The 22,507-nt window shown below is 49.5% G+C and overlaps 1 protein-coding gene across 1 annotated transcript in view; it reads right to left on the bottom strand.

Moving 5' to 3' along the window:
• The window catches only part of LOC119458425 (uncharacterized), a 129,676-nt gene that overhangs the window by 8,695 nt on the left and 98,474 nt on the right, over positions 1 to 22,507 (bottom strand). The window contains exons 18-21 of the mRNA XM_049670856.1: positions 20,478 to 20,609; positions 16,313 to 16,584; positions 14,668 to 14,847; positions 1,397 to 1,560 (exon numbers count right to left, since the gene is read on the bottom strand). Of these exons, the coding sequence (XP_049526813.1) occupies positions 1,397 to 1,560; positions 14,668 to 14,847; positions 16,313 to 16,584; positions 20,478 to 20,609 (748 nt within the window). The remainder of the gene's footprint in view (positions 1 to 1,396; positions 1,561 to 14,667; positions 14,848 to 16,312; positions 16,585 to 20,477; positions 20,610 to 22,507) is intronic.

The raw sequence follows: 22,507 nt of genomic DNA, 5'->3' as shown, positions 1-22,507 counted from the left end.
TAATGGCTCAGCAAATATCAAACTCTTCTTAAGCCAGCAATTTTCTTAAATCTCACCATTCTATTTATCATCTGCCATCAAATACTGCGTTTGCCTTTGCTTGGGACCAATTGTGTTGCTATAACAAACCGCCGATTATCTGTCTTGCAATATATATTACAGGGTCCTGCATATTTCACTGCGCGTGTTCCAAAAAATGTTTTGCGCTCACCGCTTGTTCTTGCTCAAATATTGTAGAAAGATCGCATTTTGGAGCTGAGTTCGTTTAGTATAACGCTTTGCACAGTTAATTGCCTGGTTTTTAAGACGAAAGTGCAAATTTGCCTTCACTTATGGGGATGCGAACTGCTGCCATGATGTCCCAAGCATATAATTGTGTCGCAGCCTGCCAGCTGCTTTCTGCAGCTGCTGGCAGGCGGCAACACAAGTTTATGCTAGCGCCGTCGCTGCAGCAGCTCGCATCCACATAAGTGAAGGCAAATTTGCACTTTTTTCTTAAAAACCAGGCAATTAACTGTGGCATAATTCTATAATTTAGTTATTAGTATAGTTATTATTACTATTAGTATAATTTAGTTATTAATATAGTTATTCTATTTTTACCTTATTAGATTACTTAATAGAATGTCACAAATTTGCCTTGGGGCTATGACTAAACGTCGGCAGCTGCAGTAGTGTCACCAGGCAGTTCACAAAATTCACACAATGGCTCAACAAATACCATCTCTCAGGTTACATCATGGTATGTTTTCTCGCACATGCGAGAGAAGGGTGGGGACATTGGAGTAAAATCCTCAGATCTTCAATGAATAGTATAACATTATACAATTCCAATTATGCAACAAGTCATATAGGTTTCGTTCAATATGGACGTTGTGCTACTGCCAAAGGAAAGCTTCAGCCAAATTCCACCTGTTACTTGAGTCGGCTGCAAAGAGACTCTACCACGAAACGTAAGTAATTTGGGCACCTAGTACATGACTTTCTATTATGGCAGAGGGCCGAATGTATCAGAAACAAATTTCCTATAAATGAAGCCTTGGACCAGTGAAGAATTCTAGCATTCTACACACTGATTGAAAATAGACATTGAAAGAGCAGATGTGGTTTGAAGACTGGAAACATATAAGAAATTTCGCAGAATGTATATAAGAAAGCAATTCAATGGAAATAAAGCGTTTGACCAGTGAAAGATCTCAAAACTCCAATTACTATTGTACAGCGGCATCGTAAGACGTTCCATACTAGAGGAACGACGTCTCACCGCCAGAGGAAGAAAACTCGAGCTCCAAACTGCCCAGTCTGTGAATTGGCTTAAAAGAAACGATTATGAAACGGCAGATGTGGCCGCGAAAGGCGTGCACCAGGCAAGGCAGGACAGTGGCGAGGCACTCACCGACGTGCGGCGAAGGCCAAGCGGGTACGTCGGGCGAACGAAAAGCAGAACGGGACAGGGCGAAGCGGGCCGACTCGACCGGGCGCGCGTCTGACACTGGTTCCTCTCGCAAGAGTCCGGGAGTCGTGCACCGGCACCAGCGAAACGTCGCGGCGACAACCTGCCTACGCGAGCGATCGTTGGCGATTCGGGCACGGCGACAACGGCGAAGCGGGCAGACGCCGTGACCGCTAAACATTGCGGGAGGAAGAATGCGCACCGCTTTCCTCTGGGCTGCCGCCGCGGAGGACGCCGCCGCCAACACCCAGACCCGCAAGTTACGCGACCCTCATTGTGAAAGGAGGATCACGGGAGGAACCTCCACTACTTCCTCCTCCTCTTTCTTGCATGCGCCCGCTTCCCTCTCACAAGTGCTGCGGAGGGTGAAGATCGCGCGCACCGCCTCGTAGTCGAGTAGAGGCTAGTAGTTGCGCGCAGCGCGGCTCGACAGGACGCGAGGACACTTGCACCCACGCCACAGAATGCAGTTCCTTCGCGCACTGCTATCGTAAAGAACGGTTTGACTCTTGGTTTAGTTGGAAGCGCATAGCTAAACGGACTTTCGTAAGAGAACAAAAAGGTATGTTCCGACACAGGGCCTCTCCGATTGTCCGTCCCCGACAGTCGCGGAGTGCTTGGGACTGGTGTCCCGCATTCGATTTTCTCGTGCATCTTCGGAAGGTTCGGACACTCCGCCTACAAGCGTTGGTTTCGCACGGACCGGAAGTCGCGGACTGTCGGCGGCAGTCCGCGGACTTTTGAAGCAGATTTCTGCTCGGACCAGCGCAAGCAGTTAGCAGACGACGGCCGTCTGAAAAAGATGCGCGCGGCGTCTGCCGCCATGTTATGAAAGCGGCCGTGTGCTTCTGCGTACTTTGCGCGTTCCAGACGGCAAACACTTGAGCACTCAGTCATCACGTCTGTTACATCGGTGCCTTCTGTTCTACCATGCGAACTTTTCATCCGAGCACAGCGATCAATCGCACATACTGGCGTTTCTCGATGCGTTTCGGGATATATGCCATGCTGCACTGCTGTGTGCAGTAAACAGGCGGATTTCGCCTTTCAGGTGAATGAAACTGGTGTACGAGGAAGCATATATCATATTCAGGGTCCCGTGTTTTCCCGAAAAAAACAGAAAAACATCCACCGTTTTTTTTTTCTCTTTTTTTTTTTACGTTTCGGTTTTGTCTGAAAGCAGCACCGGCCCGAAAAAGTTGAAAGACGCGGTTCGAGGGTGTCTTGGTCGGTATCAGCACTTTCAGCACAGAAGATTTTCATCAGCACGGACTTCCGAATTCCATGGTGTGTCAGCGCCGTGCAAATGAGTCTGCAAATGACTGCCTACATTTTTTCCGGCCTACGATCGGGGCTGGAGCAGTAGCTTACGCTGGAACTTGCACAGTTCATAAACCACGTGCGAGTACCATCCTCGAGGCTGAAGCAGACGTTCCCGAGTTTGCTGTTACTCGTTAGGCGCAGCTACGCGCTCGAACGCAGCCAGCCACGTCTTTAAAAAGGTGTCGCGATGAAACGCCGTCGGCACTCGTGGGTTCAGCAGCGTCATGGCATCACTCTTTCTGTCGTGTTCGCAGTCATTACTTTTTCCTGAAGCTTTCCAAGTTCTGGAGCGAGGCCTCGCCGGCTTGTGCAGCTCCAATTGTGCGGCGGTGTTCTTGCTGCCTCTTGCACAAGTCGAGCTTGCCCAGCACCACCACCAAAATTGTCACGTATACACTGTTGAAGTGCACGCTGAGTCTCCAGGCGTTAGCTCTTTACTGAGCGTCGACACGCGGGGCCAAAATGAACCTCGTTCTCCTCTTGTTCAGTACCCTGGTCCGCCACACCATGTGGCAATATTAACCCCTACTTTCCGAAACCAGGGCACTTGTCGGAGAAATGGTGCTCCTTGGTACGGACGACATGCCGCAACTCGTGGATGATTTTGGAAGCCTTGTTGCGCGCTTTTCATCCGGGAGGCTTCATGCATCGCAATGGCCGCCACTATCCCGGCGGTGCGCGCTCACACTTTCTATAGCGCCAAAGCGGAAAGGGCACAAAGAAGGGTGCTGCCATCACCTTGTTAAGTGTTCCCGTATGTACTACAACAAGCTGTAATGCGCGCTGCATTACCGTGCTTGTGTTGACCCAACAGCATTGTAAATATTTCACATGATTAAAGTAACTTTCAGCATTCTGGATGCGTTTTTGTGTGGTTGGTGTCCCTATTTATAACGCGCCGCCACTCATAACACGAAAAATAACCTCCGAATTTAGCATAATCGTAAAGCAAAAAAAAAAAAAAGGCCGATAAACATCGGATTTCTTTTTTTTTAAGTAATAAATGCCGAGAAACATCCGCCGAATTTCGTCAAAAATAAACACCGATAACGCGGAACCCTAATCATATTGCATGTGGCTGTTTCTCGCCGGTAGCTGAGGTGGCCCCTTCGTCGGTTGCTGTTCACATAGGTTGATCCCTTAATTCTGTTGCCAAGTTCGAACGTGCACAATTAGTGGTGACGCATTGCGATAAAGCACATGCCCGAGACGCGCGTCGCATGTAGTGACGCCATGCAAAACTGCGCTTTCTTACATACTCTAATGAGTTGCTTTCATAACTTATGCGTGTGACATCCGCGTGCGCTTTTTTTTTTTTTTTTGTGCAAGGCGATGCGGTGCGATCGTGATTTCGTTTGCGTTCGTGGAGAAATTTCGCTTAAATTTCGCACATAATCTGCTATCTTACAGTGGAGTTAAGTGGCACGAAGAGAGAGAGGGAGAGCGACGTAAACCACTGCTCTTCGTGAACACGTTTACTGTGCGCTCAGGCTGCGATATTCCACTGTGCAAGCTTTGTGGTTGCGTCGGCAACGTGGCCTCCGAAGTTGTAGTATATCTCTGAGGTGACTTCACCGAGGAGGCTACGAGCAGACGATGGCAGCCAGGAGATTGACTTACGGTCACGGTGTTTTCGGCTGAAACCTCACACCACCTCGGTCAGTCTCCCCTAGCGGCTGGATCACATTACTGTGACGTGCCTTTCTGTCAGAGTCAAACCGGAAGCCGCGGGCGGTCTGCAGTAAGTCCGAGACATGGGCCTCTTCGATTTTCGGAGTTCTGGTAGCCCACTGGCAGCCAGCTAGTTGCGGTCCTGATAGGAAGTCAAGTAGACTTGGATCCCAAGGCAACCCGAAGGTGCCTGAAGTTTGCACAATCGAACGCCGGGACGCAACACTCCAATTGCTAGTAGATACAGCGCTCGACCGCTGGCGCCACGCTGCGCCGCTCGCGCGTACCGCGTTTATAGGTGGTTTCTTTCACCGAGAGCGCTCGAACGCAATCATATGGTGCGCATGAATGCAAGCATTGGAAGCGTGATTGTATGGCGGAGTGGTTACGGCGTTCGCTTTGGGGGCATGGGTATGCGGGTTCGAATCCCGCTCTGGCTAGAATTTTTTAATATCTTTTCTTTTTTTTCCTCTCTGTTCGCCAGCGCGGTCGCTTGAACCCCGGTGCCACGGCGGCAGCCGTGGTGCCGGGCGCCGACGCGAAGCGGCGGTCGTTGGGGTGTTGCGGAGCGCAGCACCGTAGCAACACCCCAAATAAAAAAAAATACTGCTCCAGTCAGGTAGACTGCTCCCTCCCTGATAGTGAGATTATATTTGGATCATCAAAACATTGATGCGTTTATAATACCACCGATCCCAACAGCAGGCTAGTCACCACCAGCCCAGCGTTTTCTCCGTCAACGCCTCCTCCGTTCCAACGGCGGCGGCTAGAAACATGGTACGCGCGAGCTGCGCAGCGTGGCGCCAGCGGTCGAGCGCTGTATCTACTAGCAATTGGAAATACGCCGCCGGGACAGCTGGCCGCGGGATAAACGTAGTCATGCTACACCAGCATGGCAAGGCCGCTGAACTTCCAGACCAGACCAAAATCGTCCTGGCTGGTTCTGGCAGCACGCAGGCAGCTAGAGGAGGAAATTCGATGAGGCCCACTGCATAATCGAAGCCTACTATGCCGATTGTCTCGGAGGCTATACAAAAAAAAAAAAAAAGGCTGCGGGCGGAGTAATACGCACAGTCGCACCGTAACAGATCTCTAATCAGTATCGCGTAGTGCTGCACCCAACTGCTGAGAGCCCAGGGCGGGCGCTTAGGCGAGGATTGAAGAAGGTCGGCGAGAGCGCGCGAAGAACGGGGAGCAAAGGAACGAAAGCGCAACATAAAAAGCGCGGCCCAACCCGAGACGCGGGCGGGCGCGCATGCATGCATGCACGGGCAAGGAGCCCGACGGCGGAGCTGGTTCGGCGCGGCGCGCGTCAAGGTTAGGGGCAGTTTATTTCCGCCCGCCCGCTGAGGGTCATACAACTACACTGATGCTAGGGGGCAAAAACAAAGCGCTGGCCCTCTGTTCGCAGTATTTGCAGTTCGAACGCCTTGGACGCAGTTGACTGACGGCGAAAGCCGTTGGCGCAATTACACTAGTACTGACCTGACATTCGCGACTTGTTACTTTCTTTTGCTTTAAAGGGGTCCTGAACCAGACTTGATGAAAAAACACAGCCCGCGAATAGCATCCGCTGCTGACAACATCTCAGCCAAATTTTGCAGTCGTGCGCGGCACGTGGAGCTCGCAAGCGGAGCGCGAAGTCAACTTCTTCTCAAACGCTCTCATTTCAACAGGAGTCTTCTTCTCACTTTTCTCATGCTGCTATATTTCGTCATATATCAGATTCCCATAATTGGCCAACGGCAGACATTAATCAAGAAGGAAGCTTCAATCTGTGCGCTTCTTCCTACTGTGTATATTTATTGACGCAGTTGAATTTAATAAACAGGCTGAAGTAAGCGAAAATCTGCGTTTCGAATTTCCATAGGAATTCCGTACTTCCGTAAGTACGACTATGGTCTGCGGACGCTCGGCCGCGACCGCCCGCGTAGGAATGAAACTTTGGCCACACTGCTGCCGATCGCTGTCGTCGCCGTCGGGTCTCGCTTTATTTCTGTTAATTTTGATCCATCAACTGGCCTCGAACCACACGAAACAACCAGACGTACGCTTTTTGGCGCGCGCTCACTCCTGGGGAGGGGGGGGGGGGGGGGGGGCGTACGTAGCTAGTGCCCACCCTTGGCATGTCCATTTCGTCAGCTGCTGAGCTGGGTTACGCGTCAGAAGGAGACCGGCGCTCCCAGCCAATCAGCACTTACGCAGCAGACGAAAAGGACACGTCCACTAGGTGGACCTATACAAAATATCACCTACGGCTCCCTGCGGGAGCTATATACAGCAACTCTAACACCGCTGTTACGTTCGGCGACCAGCGGGGACAGCGATCTTGGAAGTATCTCCTGATTACCTGCCACGAATCGCTTCGGGAGGCTGAAAAACGTCCCGCCGGGAAAGATCAGCGGCGACACCATGTCTCTACAGCTTTCAAAGAGTACGTGTCTCGACACTATAGGAAGAGGAGACTCTTGGAAAAGGGCCGCTACTACGACGCTTCCTCACGGCCGCTCGACAGACCAGCTGGCCGCCAAGGCCGTTCTCCAAACCCGTCGATGGCTGGCCCATTCCAGGAACAACAGTCGCATCAGTTCCAAGTCTGGCGCGAAGCCACCTGTCTACGAGTGTCCCCTCCTTCTTATGGGGAAGTGAGCAGTGTGTGCCCGAGGGCACTTCTCCGAATGTGTTCGGGAAACGAAGGCGCCGGGGGATTATGCGCACTCTCGCCCTCGACGCTCCGATTGGAGGATGGTGGGACCGAAGCTTGGACAGAGAGGGCTTTTAAGCGCACTTTGGGGGCCATCGGGAGTGCTCTCCCATCTGCCCTGAGATGTAGGCAGTGCTTCGATCTTGAATGCTTCGATCCAGTCATGTTTGACTGAGGAGACGTATCGTTCTCCTACTTTTATTGCGATAGCAATTATATGAACACTTCTACCGGATTTCTGCCGTCGCCGTGAGGTTCCGTATAGATAAAATCTTCGCCGCGCGCCGTATGCCCGAGCGGACGCGTGCGGGGACGCGCGCTATCACGGAGAGCGAACGCACTCAATCTCCCACGCGCAAGCAAGGAAGCGGGAAGCCAGCGCCAGAAGGAGCGGGGGGGGGGGGGGGGGGGGCGCACTTCTACTCTGCCAACAACCGCGCTCGTCGCTCGCCCGCACCGTCTCTTATCTCCACACGGCTCTGACCTTTGTATGCGCTGTGCATTCGCCACTCAGTTTCCGTTGCAGCGATAGACCGCACGTACCTTCGTCCGCTGCCAGCGTTTTGACAGTCGTTGGCTGCAGTCATTCAGTGTTATCTATTCATGTTTGTTTGTGCGCGCTCACACCACGCTTGTTCATTCAGTTAGTAATAGTCGGGCCACATTTTCCAACGCACGCTACACATGCAATGCTGCACGGATCGGCAGTGCAGCGCTACAGGTGTGTCCCTTCGCACGCGCTGCCCACGGGAAGCGCTTCTCATCAGCACCACCGTTTCACATGCGCCTTCTCGTGGTCATCGAGTCTCTCTTCATGTCGGTCTGCTTACGCCGCAGCACACCTGCTTACTTAATCAGCTCATGTTTACTACAATTCATATTGCTACCAAAGCCGCTCACCTTACTTCGTATGACATTGCTGTGTTGCTGTCGCATTCATTGCTTTGCCCTTAGGGCGAAACTGTGACATTTTTTTAAATGTAAATAATGTAAATAAACCCAGTACTCTTCGTTCTCGATGAGAACCTGTTCCTCCCTTCAACCACGTCTTCAGCGTCAGCGTGGATGAGGCGGACGACGGCATGGGCCAGCTACCCCTTTGCCGAGGCCACGACCCCAACTCTTACAACTGCTGGCGAGGCCACGACTTCCAACTCCTACCACTGGTAGCAGCGGCGGCGTAGGCTAGAGAGCGACCCGCAGTTTGACGTCGAACTCGGATAGACCACGACACTCACAACTCAACCCCGCCCAACCCGCCGTGGTTGCTCAGTGGCTATGGTGTTCGGCTGCTGAGTGCGAGGTCGCGGGATCGAATCCCGGCCACGGCGGCCACATTTCGAAATACTAAGCTCAACACTAAATGCGAAAACACCAGCGTACTTAGATTTAGGTGCACGTTAAAGAACCCCAGGTGGTCGAAATTATTCCGGAGTCCCCCACTACGGCGTGCCTCATAATCAGATCGTGGTTTGGCACGTAAAACCCCATTATATATTTTAATTTTCTAATACCCCCCAGGACGCTCCTGGCTAGACGCCTTGGCAGACTTCGCTTAGTATTGAGCTATTGCTAAAAATGCCCAATTTAAAGGTGGCTACTATCCCTTGGTGCAGGACAAAGCTGGTCCTCACCACATAGCACGGCCAGACAGGAGCGCGCACTCCAGCATTATCATGCACATAGTTCGCCACTACGGTTGCGCCTGCAGCGTAGCGTAGAGCTCCTGCGTTTTGCTCCGATTGGTATCTGTGGCTGACGTGACTCAAGGCCTGAGCGGCGCCAGGTCGTCTGCTTGCCGAGTTGCACACCCTCGAGGTGTGTCGCCACCATGCTCGAAGCCCGTTACGTTAGGAATCCTTTCAACCGGAGGGCGGCATCCATCGATGTGCGCGCTGCCGACGTACTCGCACGAGCGAACACCAAGTTTGTTCAACCCTCTTAAATTGTGCGATTGTAGTAGAGATAAGGGCAAAAGGAAAAGTGCTATTCGTGTCACTCGGTGCGAGAATAACCGCGCGTAACTATCTAGTGCACTGTAGCACAACAAAGGGATAAGACACCGTAAATTTAACAGTCAGCTGAGGGATATGATTTGAGTTGGGCACGCCGTAGGCGCCAAAATCGGAACTGGTAGCGTCTATTTGAACAAACAAAATCAAATTTGAACAGCGCGCCACGGTGACGTTTAGTAGGCGGGACCATTGTGGGCACCACCCCGCTACGCCGTAACCTTTGCAGTGCCAGGCATTGAAGAAGGACCGGGAGTTATTGGCATTTTTGCCAATAACTCCGCTTCTGCAGAACGCATTGGAGTACTTTCTGCGACTAAGTATTTCTGAAATTGTCTGCTTTAACGTCAAATGCATTTCTGGACTTCGATAAAAAGTGGTTCGGGACCCCTTTAAATGACGGTACAAACGTCAGCAAACACGGACAAGCTCCAGAGCGCCCTGAATAACCTAATATAAGAATTCTTTCAACCATAATTTTTTGAAAGAAACTATGGTTTCAACCAGCCAGTTTCGGTACATAGGAGGTGACGATAACACGCTGGCTCGCTTTGTGCCTGCGGTCAATACGCGAGCCATCACGCGAGCGAGGGCAGAACAAACGCAAGCCCAGCAATTTAGCTTATATCCTTGTGAGCAAGGTCATCATACCTTAGATTTATTGCTACACGACGTGAGCTAATTTCGCTCTGTGTCATGACGTCACGATATTACCCATGACGCCAAGGCGGCATTTCGGTGGCAGCCTTAGTATCAAATTCTCCCCCCCATACATGTTTCCCTACCTTCACACTTACTCAGCGTCATCCTTTCACGGGTGAGTTGCGTGTGTTATACGTACGTTACTTGGAAAATATGCGCCAGAACTACCTTATAAAGGCACCAAACAGAAACACCCAAGTCAGTTTAGGCCAGTAAGGTATTCTTTAAAAGAAAATTGTGCAGAAACCATCGAAAATGATTGTCAAATGTGTCAATGTAAACGGATGGCCCGAACGAACGAACGAACGAATGAAAGAGGAGCGCTGCACTGCCGCATCAAAGCACATGCTCAATACGACGTGCGTATGAACTAGTTCAAGACACCGCATCGCCACCCGTACTTGCGTCTTTTTTAGCTCATAGCGATCCTGCTCCTTTTCTCAGGGTAAGAGCCACGTTGCTATTGCAGAATCGTGATTCACTATAATGCGGCCCAGCTATCCTCTTTATTGTCCATTGAAGTAGGAACACTTTCCTGTTAACAGGTGCATCTAGTAGCTCCGGCGAACCTCTTGCGGGCGGTCTTGACATGGCCGATTGAGATGGCCAGCAACGTGTTCGGAAAGCAATATGGTACAGGATGCTACAGCAAATAACGGCAGTATTCGCACGCGTACCCCTGCATCTTTAAACCTTATTAATTGAATGAGATCTCATCGTAGTCGAAAATGGTCGTGTTAAATGCACGGCTCGAAAAATCGCAGAGTCGGGTAACAAAAATAAACAGCAGTTCGCAGTCCTACAGCTCAGTCGGGCTGTGATAATTATAACACTCTAAGGTTGTCTGAGCAAAACTTTTGTGCTGCACATACAGGAGTAAGCTTCGCACTGAGGCGGCCGATTTGTACAAATACGGAGCTGGTGCAACAGACTTTACTGCGGAATTTATTGCAGGAAAGCTCGGTTAAAGAAATAAGGAAGAAGTCGGTCCTTCTGTTTCTGCTCAGTACGTAATGCTCAGCGCTACATGTTCACTGCACTGCAGCTACGCATGCTGTGAAGGTGCAGTGCAGAGCAATGCTGGGGACTCATATTAGTTACCTTCTTTTTTTTTCTTACTTAACAGAACTAGTGTTTTTTCAAGGACAAGGATCACCACGTTCAACTTTCTAAAATGCGTTTCACTGTATCGTAGTATCAGCCCGACGATTATTTGCGTGCTTCAGAAACCTATAGTGTCACTGAGCACTAGAGTACATGCACATTTGTTGCAATGCTCATGAACTCTAAACGCACAAAAGAAAGATATTTTGTAGAAGCTTATATGCATTGCTAAAGCACAAGAAATATGTGTCAGCGCAGCGTCACTCAGTCTAACAAAACTTGCGACAAATTTTCTAGATAAACACATGTACTTGTACGCCTAGTACGCATACCCCTTAAACGTTTGGTTCTTGTTGGTGCTTTTGACGTGTTTTATTATAAAGCTGGTTGTTCCTTCAATACATTTTGCAGATGGCAGTTCAGCGCTCGCCCTGTTGTGTTTGTTTTCGGTTGCTATCGTCTTGTTCGCGCTGCTTCAAGTTATACTCAAGATGGATCAAATCGCCCAAATCAAGTTGTTGCTGCTCACATGTGACGTTCATTGGGCGAGGCGCTAAACTATAGTACCGCACCTCAAGCGAGAAAAAGAAGACATGTCCACTTTTCATTGCCGAGATAAAAACACCACAAACCAGTAAGCAGTAGCGAGACAGAACGGCATAAAACGGACAGCGGTATACTTGGAGTTCACACGTCAGTCGCAACTTAGTCCAGCGCCCACCTCGAAGACCCGTTCGACTGTAGCACAGGGGTGAAGATGTGCCGCTCCGTTACTCATCTCTTTCTCGCATTTTCGCGCGCCCCAAATATAGACGTTCGGCATTCTTCCGCAACGGCAAAAGGTACGATACAAAATAAAGCTGAAAAAGAAATGGACCAAAGAAAGACTTCGGAGACTATGCCAAAGCTACGCAGAAACGACGGCCCTCGATGCCAAAACGTGTCTCAGAAGCTGAGCGGCGGCGCAAACGGCCCGCGCCGCGGGGCCACTTTTCCTGCTCGCGCGCGACGACGAGTGCTGGACGCAAATACGCGTCTCCTTTCCCGGTGTGTGCGACGCGCGCACTGCATCGCCTGTGTACGTAGCATGTGCAAGGCCTGTACGGAGGAAAAAAAGACTTGGCCGCGGGAGGAGGCGCGTGCACGTGGTTGCGGCTGGCGCCTCGTGAGCGCACTGCACTCGAACGACGCCTGCAGGCCGAGTGTTGTGCCGGTTCGGCTGGGATTCGTGACGGCCGTCGCGCCGGTCTAATTAAAGACTCACTTCGCGACTACATAGGACATCTGCAGCGTGCTTGTAGGTGGGCATGCTCGCGCCGCGAGGCGCGCGCAATGTGGCATTAACCTAATTAACCCGTTCCGCCCCCCGGCCACTGCCGCGTAATTCTCACACGCCGCTGTTGCGCGCGCGAAGATTTACACAGGCGCGCACACCTAGCAGACCTCATCCTAGCAGACCGTTCCCCCTGTTTTAGCGATCGAGCCCGCGGAGGGCACTTTCCCCGTAGAACGTGCGCGTGCACGAGTGCAGGTGTAGTGTGGGCACAGCATGCAGCCTCCGAGAGGCATCTCTCGCTCTCCAAGCTGAGAAACGGGCCGCAAGAAAACGTCTTTATAGCCGGGAAACACATGGGACAAGGACTCTCTGGCGTGCACTGTCCGTGCTCTCATTGTCGTCAGTTCGCGTTCAATCTCGGAAAGAAAAGACGCGTCTGCGTTCGTAACCACAGGAGGCACCGCAAGAGCGCCTAGCTCACATACGCAACGTGTAGCAAGTGCTAGGGGCTCCCGCACATGCCCCGGACATTTAGGGGCTTTGCTGAATAAGGTGCCTCTCTCTCAGCGCTTGTCACTTTCGGGATTTGAGCTAGCCGTCAAAATCGACAACAAACGCTGAAAGAACTAGAGGCTGCTGAAGCTGGTTACGTACTCAGAAATTTCCAACAAAGAAACAATTTTCTCTCATCAAGGAAGAGTGAGAGTGTAGTTTTTAGCTTCCTCCGAACAAAGGCTGTGCTGTTGGCACTCGAAGCTGTTCCAGCGTTTGCTTCTAAAGCAAGCGAAACAAGACGGGTGTGCTCAGCAAGTGAAACCAAAAGTCATGAAAATTGGCTGTTTTCTTCTTTTCTATTTTTTTTTTGCTAACCCACTAATAATTTACTGATACAGAGTTCAACTTACTTTTCTCCTTTGTCCCTTTAAGTCGGTTTTGTTATTCTTAGGATTTTATCCAGGCAGCAACAACTATTCTCGAAAAGCTAAATGAGGCTCTCCTTGAAAGTGCTTAGCCCACACATCCTCGAGATGTAAAGAGTGCCTAGGTATTACGATCATAACGGATAACTGCTACCCGCCGTGGTTGCTTAGTGGCTATGGTGTCGGGCTGCTAAGCAAGAGGTCGCGGGATCAAATCCCAGCCACGGCGGCCGCATTTCGATGGGGGCGAAATGCAGAAGACACCCGTGTACTTAGATTTAGGTGCGTTAAAGGACCCCAGGTAGTCCAAATTATTCCGGAGTCCCCCACAACGGTGTGCCTTATAAGAAGATCGTGGTTATGGTACGTAAAACCCCATAATTTAATTAAACAGATAACTGCTGCATTCTTGTGCAGAGAAAGGTAACTGATTTCAGTTTTCCTAGTTATTTAATTCTTGCTCTATTCCATTAAATGTTTTACGTAGCAACACTCACACAACCAAATCATTATGAGCAAAGCAAATTAACCCTGCTGTCGTAGAAAGATGAGCACGCCACTGGTCAAGGAGGGATTGCAGAAGATTAGAAAGTCAGAAAATATGCTCGGCAGAAAAACGACTACAGAGCAAAAGAAATAAAGAAACCATGATCATAGTGCCATGGTAATAAAGAATTCAATGCATTGGGATCTGTTGCAGGCAGCTAAGCTTTGCAAGGAAGGACAAAAGAAAATACTGTGCTCAAGACAACTACTGTGCTTCACAACGAGTCGTACTCATTGTGAAAATACCTTCGTTATATCCATTATTCGTCACACACATATTTGCCACATGCTTGTAAAGAAGTTTAATGTCAATATTTCGTTATATCAGTGTTCATTATACTGATGTTTGACACAGTTGATATATAGGAAAAGCTATGTCACACAACGCTCCCCAAAAGCAGATATTCCCTTTGCAAGGCGATTTTTATACATTCACTATGACTCTCTCAGTTGTAACTTCAAGCATTAAGAGTTAAGTATTTCTCAACCAAGTGCCTCAAAACATTACAGCCAGCGTATGCTCTTTCAGATGTACCAGCATGACTTGCAACTTATCAGTATGAAGCCAACACTCAGATAAATGGTAAGAGATGTAAGAACGGAAGGCAAGGACATCTGTAATTTCGCACATTCATCTTGACATATTGCTATGCTTTGGGCCGGCTCCAGAGGTTCCCCTGCTTTTCATATAGTGAAACTTCGTTATAAACACATATTATTTAGGTGCTGATATCGCGATAAAGGTTTTAGATGTACTTCGTTACATCCATATCGAGGGTTGACTTCAATGTGACTGCCTTAGCCTGGTGACTTTCCCGCTAACATATTGTCAGGTACATAGAAGGTCGTAAACGCTAGCTACTCAGCTTTAGCTCGAGTCTGTTCAGAAGCATTAGACTCACAGTACTGGCACAAAGCCACTTCTTCCTTGTGTGTGTGCATGTGTGGTCACAAACAAAAGGTGCTGCAACACTCAACTGTTCGTAGGCGTCATCCCACTGGCAGTACAGGGCCTGGATGTGCTTCCCAATGGCCAAATCAACATCTTCACCGCAGCCGCTAGCACCAAGCCGGTGGGCTTTCACTTTCACTTCCAACAGGGCGTCGCGGATATCGTGCAGTGAAGCCAGCGCCACCTGCACACACACACACACACACACACAAAAAAAAAAACTTAACTCGGGCTGTTGTACAATGCCTGCAGAATAGTTATATCAGGAGGGTTTCTGCACAGGACAGCACCCCTGCTGTCTGATGTATCGTGTGACAATAGGCCGAGTGATTAAATAGCTGTTTGCCTTATGAGAAAACTGCACAAGAAAGATGTACCTAACAAGTGTGCTAATGACTCGAATGGTTGGTACATTATTGATTGGTGAAGAAACAGCATTTTAGAGTGAGACAAGCAGAACAGGAAGAAAACAAAGTGTCTGTTGTCTCCTGTCCTCCGTTCGAAAGTACTGTTCCTTTATCCCGCACACAAGAGTTGCTGCAACTTGTGGCTCAGTTGTTTGCCAAAAGCTAGCCAGCAAGTAGCAGACAACTTTTCTACATTGCATGCCCAAGGAGATCACAAAGAGATGCTGACAACAGCAGCGCCTGAGCTTTGGTGTGTGGTTATTCTAATCAATGGCTTTTTTGTTCAATTAATAACAGCTTTTTGGTTAGAAAATATGCACAGCTTCTCGTGTGACATGCAACAGTGATGCTTCATGAAAGAAACTTTCAAGAATTTCTGTTTTAGTGAAAACATCTTGCAGTTTGTCAAACAGCAGTTCTTCAGAAGGGTATACAATATGGCTCACTCTTGAAGCAACCAGCTGCATGAATGTGACTAATTACTCAGGTCCTTACTAATATTACTTAAATTTACTATAAATCTGTTCGAAAAAAAAAATTCATAAAGCTAAATGAAAAACAAACATCTATAGCAAGAAGAATAAGGGGATGGATGAGCAATTAGGGACGGCACATAATGCGAAAGTAAAAGCATCTCCGAAAGTAACTAATTAAGAATACGAGCCATACAGCTAAGGTTGTCTGATACCCTCTAAGCTCAAAAGCGTGCCACAGAGCCTTGGTAGATCAACACTAGGAAGAAAAAAAAAAATGCCCCTGTGCACTGTGTGCATTCTCACTTCCTCGTAAAAATTTTTTTCCCCATACTTGATACTGTTATGTCATGTTCTAATATATATATTGTTTCCGTTCTTTTTTACATTCTTGCTGTTATGTATTATTCTGAGTAAGTTCCCTATTGTTCCTACTCCTTTTATCATCCTTTGTAGGGCTGCATTACGTAAAAACAAATAAACAAAACTTCAGCAGGAACTATCGGTACATGATTGTCAAATTCAGTGGTTGCTTTCCGGCTACCCTGCTGTGTTCCTCATATTTTCTTTGGACCATGGCCCCCTCCGATGTGCATGACATCATCAAATGTTCCAGCCAATCACGCCCTCCTCCTCTGCGTATGTGCTGCACTCTCCTTGTTCTCCTCCATTGTGTTAGAGCCATCCGCCAACAATGCAATCCCCGGAAAAGTAGGGTAAACAATGCTCTAATGAAGGGGCGCAAGACAAGCACAGCAACCCCCCTTACCTTGAGTTCCTGTGCTCTCCGTTCGACAGCCTGGAAGTCATACAGCGGCATGGCACAGTCTCCCTCGGGCATCGCCATTGGGTGAGGGCGGTTGACGAGCGCGGTAAGGTTGCTCAGCTCTTCGCGAAGCGTGTGAATGCTCTGGAGCACGTCGGCCTGGCTCGACGCACCTTTCGGCATGGCCTTCTCGTCACTTGTCGACCCAACTCGAACATGGCCGCTGCTGGCGTCCTGCAGTTCCCTCACCAGGGCCTCCCACTGACTGATGAGCTCTGCAACCAGAAGGTGACGATGGTTTTCTTTTTACAGCGAAGCTCTTTATGGCTAGGGTGGATTTTTCGTGTGGGTAAGCAAAATCGCAGGTCCCGCATGAATGCACTCGTGCCACTGCCTTCCACAGCTGGCTCGTCGGCGTCCCTCGGATATGTATTTTGAGTAGATTATGACGTTTTTCACTGGTCGATCTGGAGCGGCCGCCGAAATCCTGGAGCGAGCGCTCGCAATTCACCAACCCTAATCTGCCAGCGGAGAGCGAAAATGCTCCGCGCTGGATCGTACCGGAAGTCTGCGCACACACATCACAAAAATCAACTTCCGCTCTGCATGTTTATATGGCCACCAAGATCGCCGTCCCCCACCGAGCGGAAGTGACGTATCCTTTCGTCCTATTTCCGCCCGAATCCGCGCCTCGGCAGCGGAGCAAGTGAGAGCGATCCGGCGCGGAGCGAGTTGATCCGAAACGACCAGTGAAAAGCGCGAACCCGCTCCAGATCGACCAGTGAAATTCGGATTCGCAGCCGTGGAGCAAGAAATCTTGCTCCAGATCGACCAGTGAAAAACGCCATTAGTTATCAATAGGCACCATTTTCAAATGAGTACACTCCCAAGTAGATAATAGAGGTTTCTCAAAAATTTGCTGCTGTGCAGCCTGCATCGGCCATGTCTACGTTCGCACCGCCCTCTCTTTGTCTGCGTGCCAAGCTCTTGCATATCTAGTTTCCTTTCCTTCCGCTCTCCCGTGGTGGAGGTATATAAACAAACGAGAAAGACAAGTTGTCGTTCTCCATTTTGAATTTCACTTCCCTTCTGTTGCAATGGGGAGGCCGCATATAGTCCGGACTATATGCGGTCGTGTGCTAAACAGCTTTGCCGGTCATCCACCTTCACAGAGTGAAATGGCTCATTATTTTCTTGTTTTGCTTTCTTCAAAGGTCAACATCAGCTAGTACATAAAAATGTATGTGCACCAAGACTTTGAAGTTCCTTCAAGTCCTACCTCACATTTTCATAGAAAAGGCTGTTGAATGTGGATCTTGCTAGCTACCGCAAACAAAACCAGTATATCTCTCGAAAGCGTACAACAGAGTATGTGACTTTTAAAGGAAGAATATTGAAGAGAAAAGTGCAACGCCGTAAGCGTCTCTTACAACAGAGGCCTACGCCGTGGTATCGTAGCGCCGCGTTCGAAACGAACGCCGCGCGTCGTGATAACGCCACTTCCGCTCCCTGGCCAAACTTCCGGGCCACACTTGCCTCTCGCTCCGGGCTATCGATCGCAGCCGGCGTTTTCTTGTCGTCCCGCTCGCGATTTCACCGAGGCAACTCGCAGCCACTGGGAATATACTGACCACTCGACACCACGGGTTGCGTGTGTAGTTTCCAGCCACGTCGGTCGACGCACGAACCCGAAACTGCGGTCTGAAGCGCCTCGCGCCAGGCCTCGCGCACGGGGAGAAGACACCGTCAGTCGGCCAGACGTCGTCGTTGAAGGCGGAAAACGAGGCCGTCCGCGTCGTCGATGCCAGACGCGAAGAGCGCGCCGCAGGAAGCCGCCGTCGGCGTGGGGAGCCGTCAAAACGCCACCAGGAAGGAGAGGAGTTGCTGGAGAGGAGGAGAGTGTCACACGGCACTCGTGCGCCGCGCACCTGGGCTCCCTCCTCCCACCGTACACAGACGGGCGTACAGTGGGTTTGTGTTCCGCGTGCGCGCGGCGTTCGTTCCCTCGCTTTGGTTTTGCTGTGCTGCAACGCTCGGGAAACCTCCCCGAAGGTGCGTTGCTCCGCCGCGAACCGCTCGGCCCGGAGAGGTCGCGCAGCGGTTGCTGCCCTCCCAGGCCTGTCTCGATCGCGCAGTGACGGCGCTGTCGTCTTCCTGCTCCGAATGGCGGCCACCCTCGGCAACGAGAGTTGACTGCTCGCCAAAGACAACAAAACATCCGCTGACGTCTAGATCGCGTCGCACCTCTCTCGCAAACGTAGCCCGCATCTCTGCCAACGCCGTTCACGTGTAGCAGACGGTGGCTGTGCTGCTGAGCACACGGTCGCGGGTGCCGGCCGCGTTCCGATGGGGGTGGAACGCGCCCGTGGACCGCGCTTAAAGAGAAACACTTTATCAGCTTCGACTGATAAAGTGTTCTTTCAAAACTACATTTTCGTTAATTTCGCAGTAGGAGGTCGATTATTAGAAGAGAAAATGAAAGCCAAATGTTTTTTTTTCTTTTTCTTTTTTTCATGTCGCGACGAAACCCCAGCACGCTGAAGTAATTTCTCGTACTGTGGGTCCTTCGTGTTTCGCAGTAGAAGTTCTCGAAAGTTGCCAAGTTCAGTGTTTGGCTCCCTTAAAATGCAAATTAGCCGATTTTAACGACAACAGAAAGTTATCCTGGCAGGTGCAGACGCCGTCATAATCTATGACGTCACCGGTAGCTAGGTCGGTATTTTGTAACGATGCCTTTACGGTGCTAATGCCTTTTCGCGCTTATCGCGCTTTGTCAGTGGTCAGAGCGACGGTTCGCTCGCGTTATCAACGGGATCAGCCGGCCGTGAGCGGTGGATGATAAGACTAGTATAGAATTAAGTCATAAGGCATCGCTACAAAATACCGGCCCTGTCTGGTGTGAGAACTTCAAAGTGGCGGTGTTGCCATCCTTCTTTCGTTGTTGCATCAAGGCGCACCAACCCTTCTGCTCTCAGGGCAACAGTGCCGTTCTGCATACTTTTTTTAGGCTTTTGCTGATATCGTTATCGGATCTAGGGTTCAGCTGTGCCGATTTTAGGTAGACAGGCATCGCCATCTCAAAAGGCCTTTACAGTGGCGCACCGACCGGTGGGGGGATGTTTCGGGTGTTGTAGCCCCCCCACCCCACGCGTCCAGCCCCACCAGTCCAACGTGTACGTTCAGTGCTCTGTTCACATTGTCATTGCAATTCAGGAGGTGGCTTGAGGTCGAATTTTCCCGATTAACAGAAACACCCTATCACCGTCTTGTGTTTATTCATTCACTCTTAAATTACTTTGAGTAAAACGCTGAAGAAATAAACATCGTCATCATCTTTGGGTTAATTAAAATTATTAGGCATTTTATTTGCTGTTGGATCCATCTGGCTAAAACAAGGAAATTGCATATTATGCAAAGCGCTTGCTTCTCCCCACTTGACAGAGATCCTGGGTGCGCTACTGGGCCAACATTTGCTCCCAGCAATACAGTCGGGAGGAGTACTGGATGTTTCACACAATAACTACTAGAGGGAACTCTGGCGCTGCGCCACCATGGGAATGATGGGTATAGCACATGGATTTGTCTGATCTTCGTGCTTGTGGATTCAGACGTTCTTGCGGCTTTGTTTATTCTACGCTTTATCTGCCTTCATAATTTTTAGAGCAATCTATACTTTTCTAAGCGCAGAATACTCTGCGAACACGCACAATTGATCTCCACAAATCGCAACGGTTCAGCTTGTCGAGGTGGCCAAATGGAAATGCGCCAAGCCTCTCACCGCGAGAAATTCATTAGGGCGTTTCGATGCATGCGTCCGTGGCGCAATGGTTTCAATATCGCTATAGAGGTCTTTATTTAATTATTTATTACACAGTACTTTGCTGAAAATTACGAGTTCACGAAGCCATAAGGAAGACGTTTTGGCAAATCCATGTACTGCCCCGCTTGCAGCTCCCGTTGAAATACTGTATATACTCTAGGCTCCCTCTAGCAATTAGAATTGTACCACTTCTACGCTGCATGCCTCACGTTGCAGAAATACACGCGGCAATATTGCAGTGTATAGGAAATGAAGCACAAGCTAAGAAAAACGACACAGAAATGCAACAATTCAGCACCGCATTCCTGAAAGAAACTAAACACGAATACAACCAAACGCACAATATACCTTTTCCAGGGCGCCCAACTAAATAATGCGTATCCTTAAAGCAGCTCGAGGTGCATTCGAAATGCCTCGCTCGACAAGGGTATATACGCACGATGGCCCACGGCGCTACAGCATCATTTCTCGCATCCCACGCTGCGCATTATACAAGCCCCTGCAGATCACGCTGACCGCATTTTTTTTTTTTTTTCAGCGAGAAAACGGCGCGTCATACGTGGCACGCGACGGCCGAAACGCAATAAAACAATGCGTGCAGAAACGCATGCCGCTGCGCGTGACTCATTGCTGCTGCGAGACGAATAAAGGAAGAGCGCGCTCGGCTCGCTGCAGCTGCGACGCCGATACAAGGAGGCCTCATCTATACCGAGGGACGTCAAGCTGCATTAGCAAATTGCGCTTTTGCCATATAGCAGTGCCGTCTATTCAAATACATGTAAAACGCACAAGCGCTTTTACGTATGAGACAACCCCTGGATCGATTTGAGTTTACGGGATGGAATGTTTTTTTACAAAAATTGGCTGTGGCTTAACTCAGTTATGCCTGGGTGTGCGTAGCGAGAGGTACGGTTAATCTTATTGTTTAGCTTGGTTCTCTCTACGATTATATTTATAGCTCTCGCTACAAAAATTGGCAGAAATCGGTAAGTTTCAAACAATTTAAGCACGCAGTCAGAAATCCGTAACTCTGTACCAAAACAGATGTTGCAGTTATGTAAATTGCATGTTAGACAGTTGGAGCATCTAAAGAGGCCCAGTGTGATGTGTAAATATAAAGCTTCAAAGCTAAACATTCGGCAGAGATCTGCCTGGTTGGGGACACTAACTGCATTAACGACTGGAAAAGAACTGCAACCAAAGTTTGTTGTAAGAAACCCGACGTTTGGGAGCCACACCAGCTCCTTATTCTTCAGGGGTGAATAATTAGCGGGCATTGTGATGCGTTTTTTTTATTTCTTATTACTTTATTATTATCTTTCTTGGGGGGGGGGGGGGGGGGGGTCGACAGGCAGCGGAGACCTTGCGCAATCCCTGGTGGAATAAAGGTCACGTTTTACAAAACGTTGGTTTCAAATCACTTGCTACGACCTAAGACAGCGGTATGCAAAGGCGCTGAACGGAAACCTGTAGCTCGGTTTCAACTCAAATTGCCACATTGAAATACATGTAGTAAATGCTCGGGTCTCAGACGGTATGATTTTTTTTTTAGATTTTTTAAAGAGGTGTGAATTTTTTATATTTTTAAAGAGTTCTTTCGACGGTTTGGGGTCGGTTGGAAATGTTATAGACCATCGGGTCCCATTCCAAACGCGGCATGTACTGACTGCAGTGACCGCGATGACATGCAGTTCACTGAACTGCTGCTGTCAGTCAAGTCAAATAACGCCCGGTTATTCTGAAGCAGCTCAGATGGCTTGCGGATAAGGACAGAGGTTAGAAAGAAAGAAACTCGGACTCAATCTCGCCAAAACGAGCACACACGGCGCTGAAACAAACATTATTAGAAAGGCTGACAGTTTGAGCGTTAGTTCCCAGTCTATTGCGCTCACCAAGTGAGATTACGTACCTAAATCAGTTTCTAAAGGTTTGCCACGTGCGCCTTGTGAATTGTTAACACGTGGCAAGTGGGTCATCCATTCTGTTGTGTTGATAAGACGCTTTTGTTTGTTACCTCCTCTTTCTGCGCACGCTTCGCGTATATGTAGTCCTTGCTTCCCCAACAGACGTTGGAAGTGTGTGTTGTCTGTGTCCCCGCTTTCTGCGCTATACCATTAATTACCACCTTGCCCGAGACTTGTCAATCTGACGTACATAGTCAGTCAATCTGATTCATTCGCTCGGCTCAAGAACCTTGAACCTGCGATTTACCGACTCAGGATCGCCGAGTAGGGCAGAGAGCGACGGAACCCCGCAATGCCTTCTGCGCATGGTTAAAGCTCGAGCAACGACGGCGCAGAAGGGCGAATAACAGGGGACGAACACAAAAAGCGCCGACTACCAACTAAACATATTCATAAACGCATGACCGTCAAGTG

The sequence above is a fragment of the Dermacentor silvarum genome, chromosome 7 (genome assembly GCF_013339745.2).
Source record: "Dermacentor silvarum isolate Dsil-2018 chromosome 7, BIME_Dsil_1.4, whole genome shotgun sequence".
Taxonomy (NCBI): Eukaryota; Metazoa; Arthropoda; class Arachnida; order Ixodida; family Ixodidae; genus Dermacentor; species Dermacentor silvarum.
This window is presented reverse-complemented; position numbering and strand designations above follow the sequence as displayed.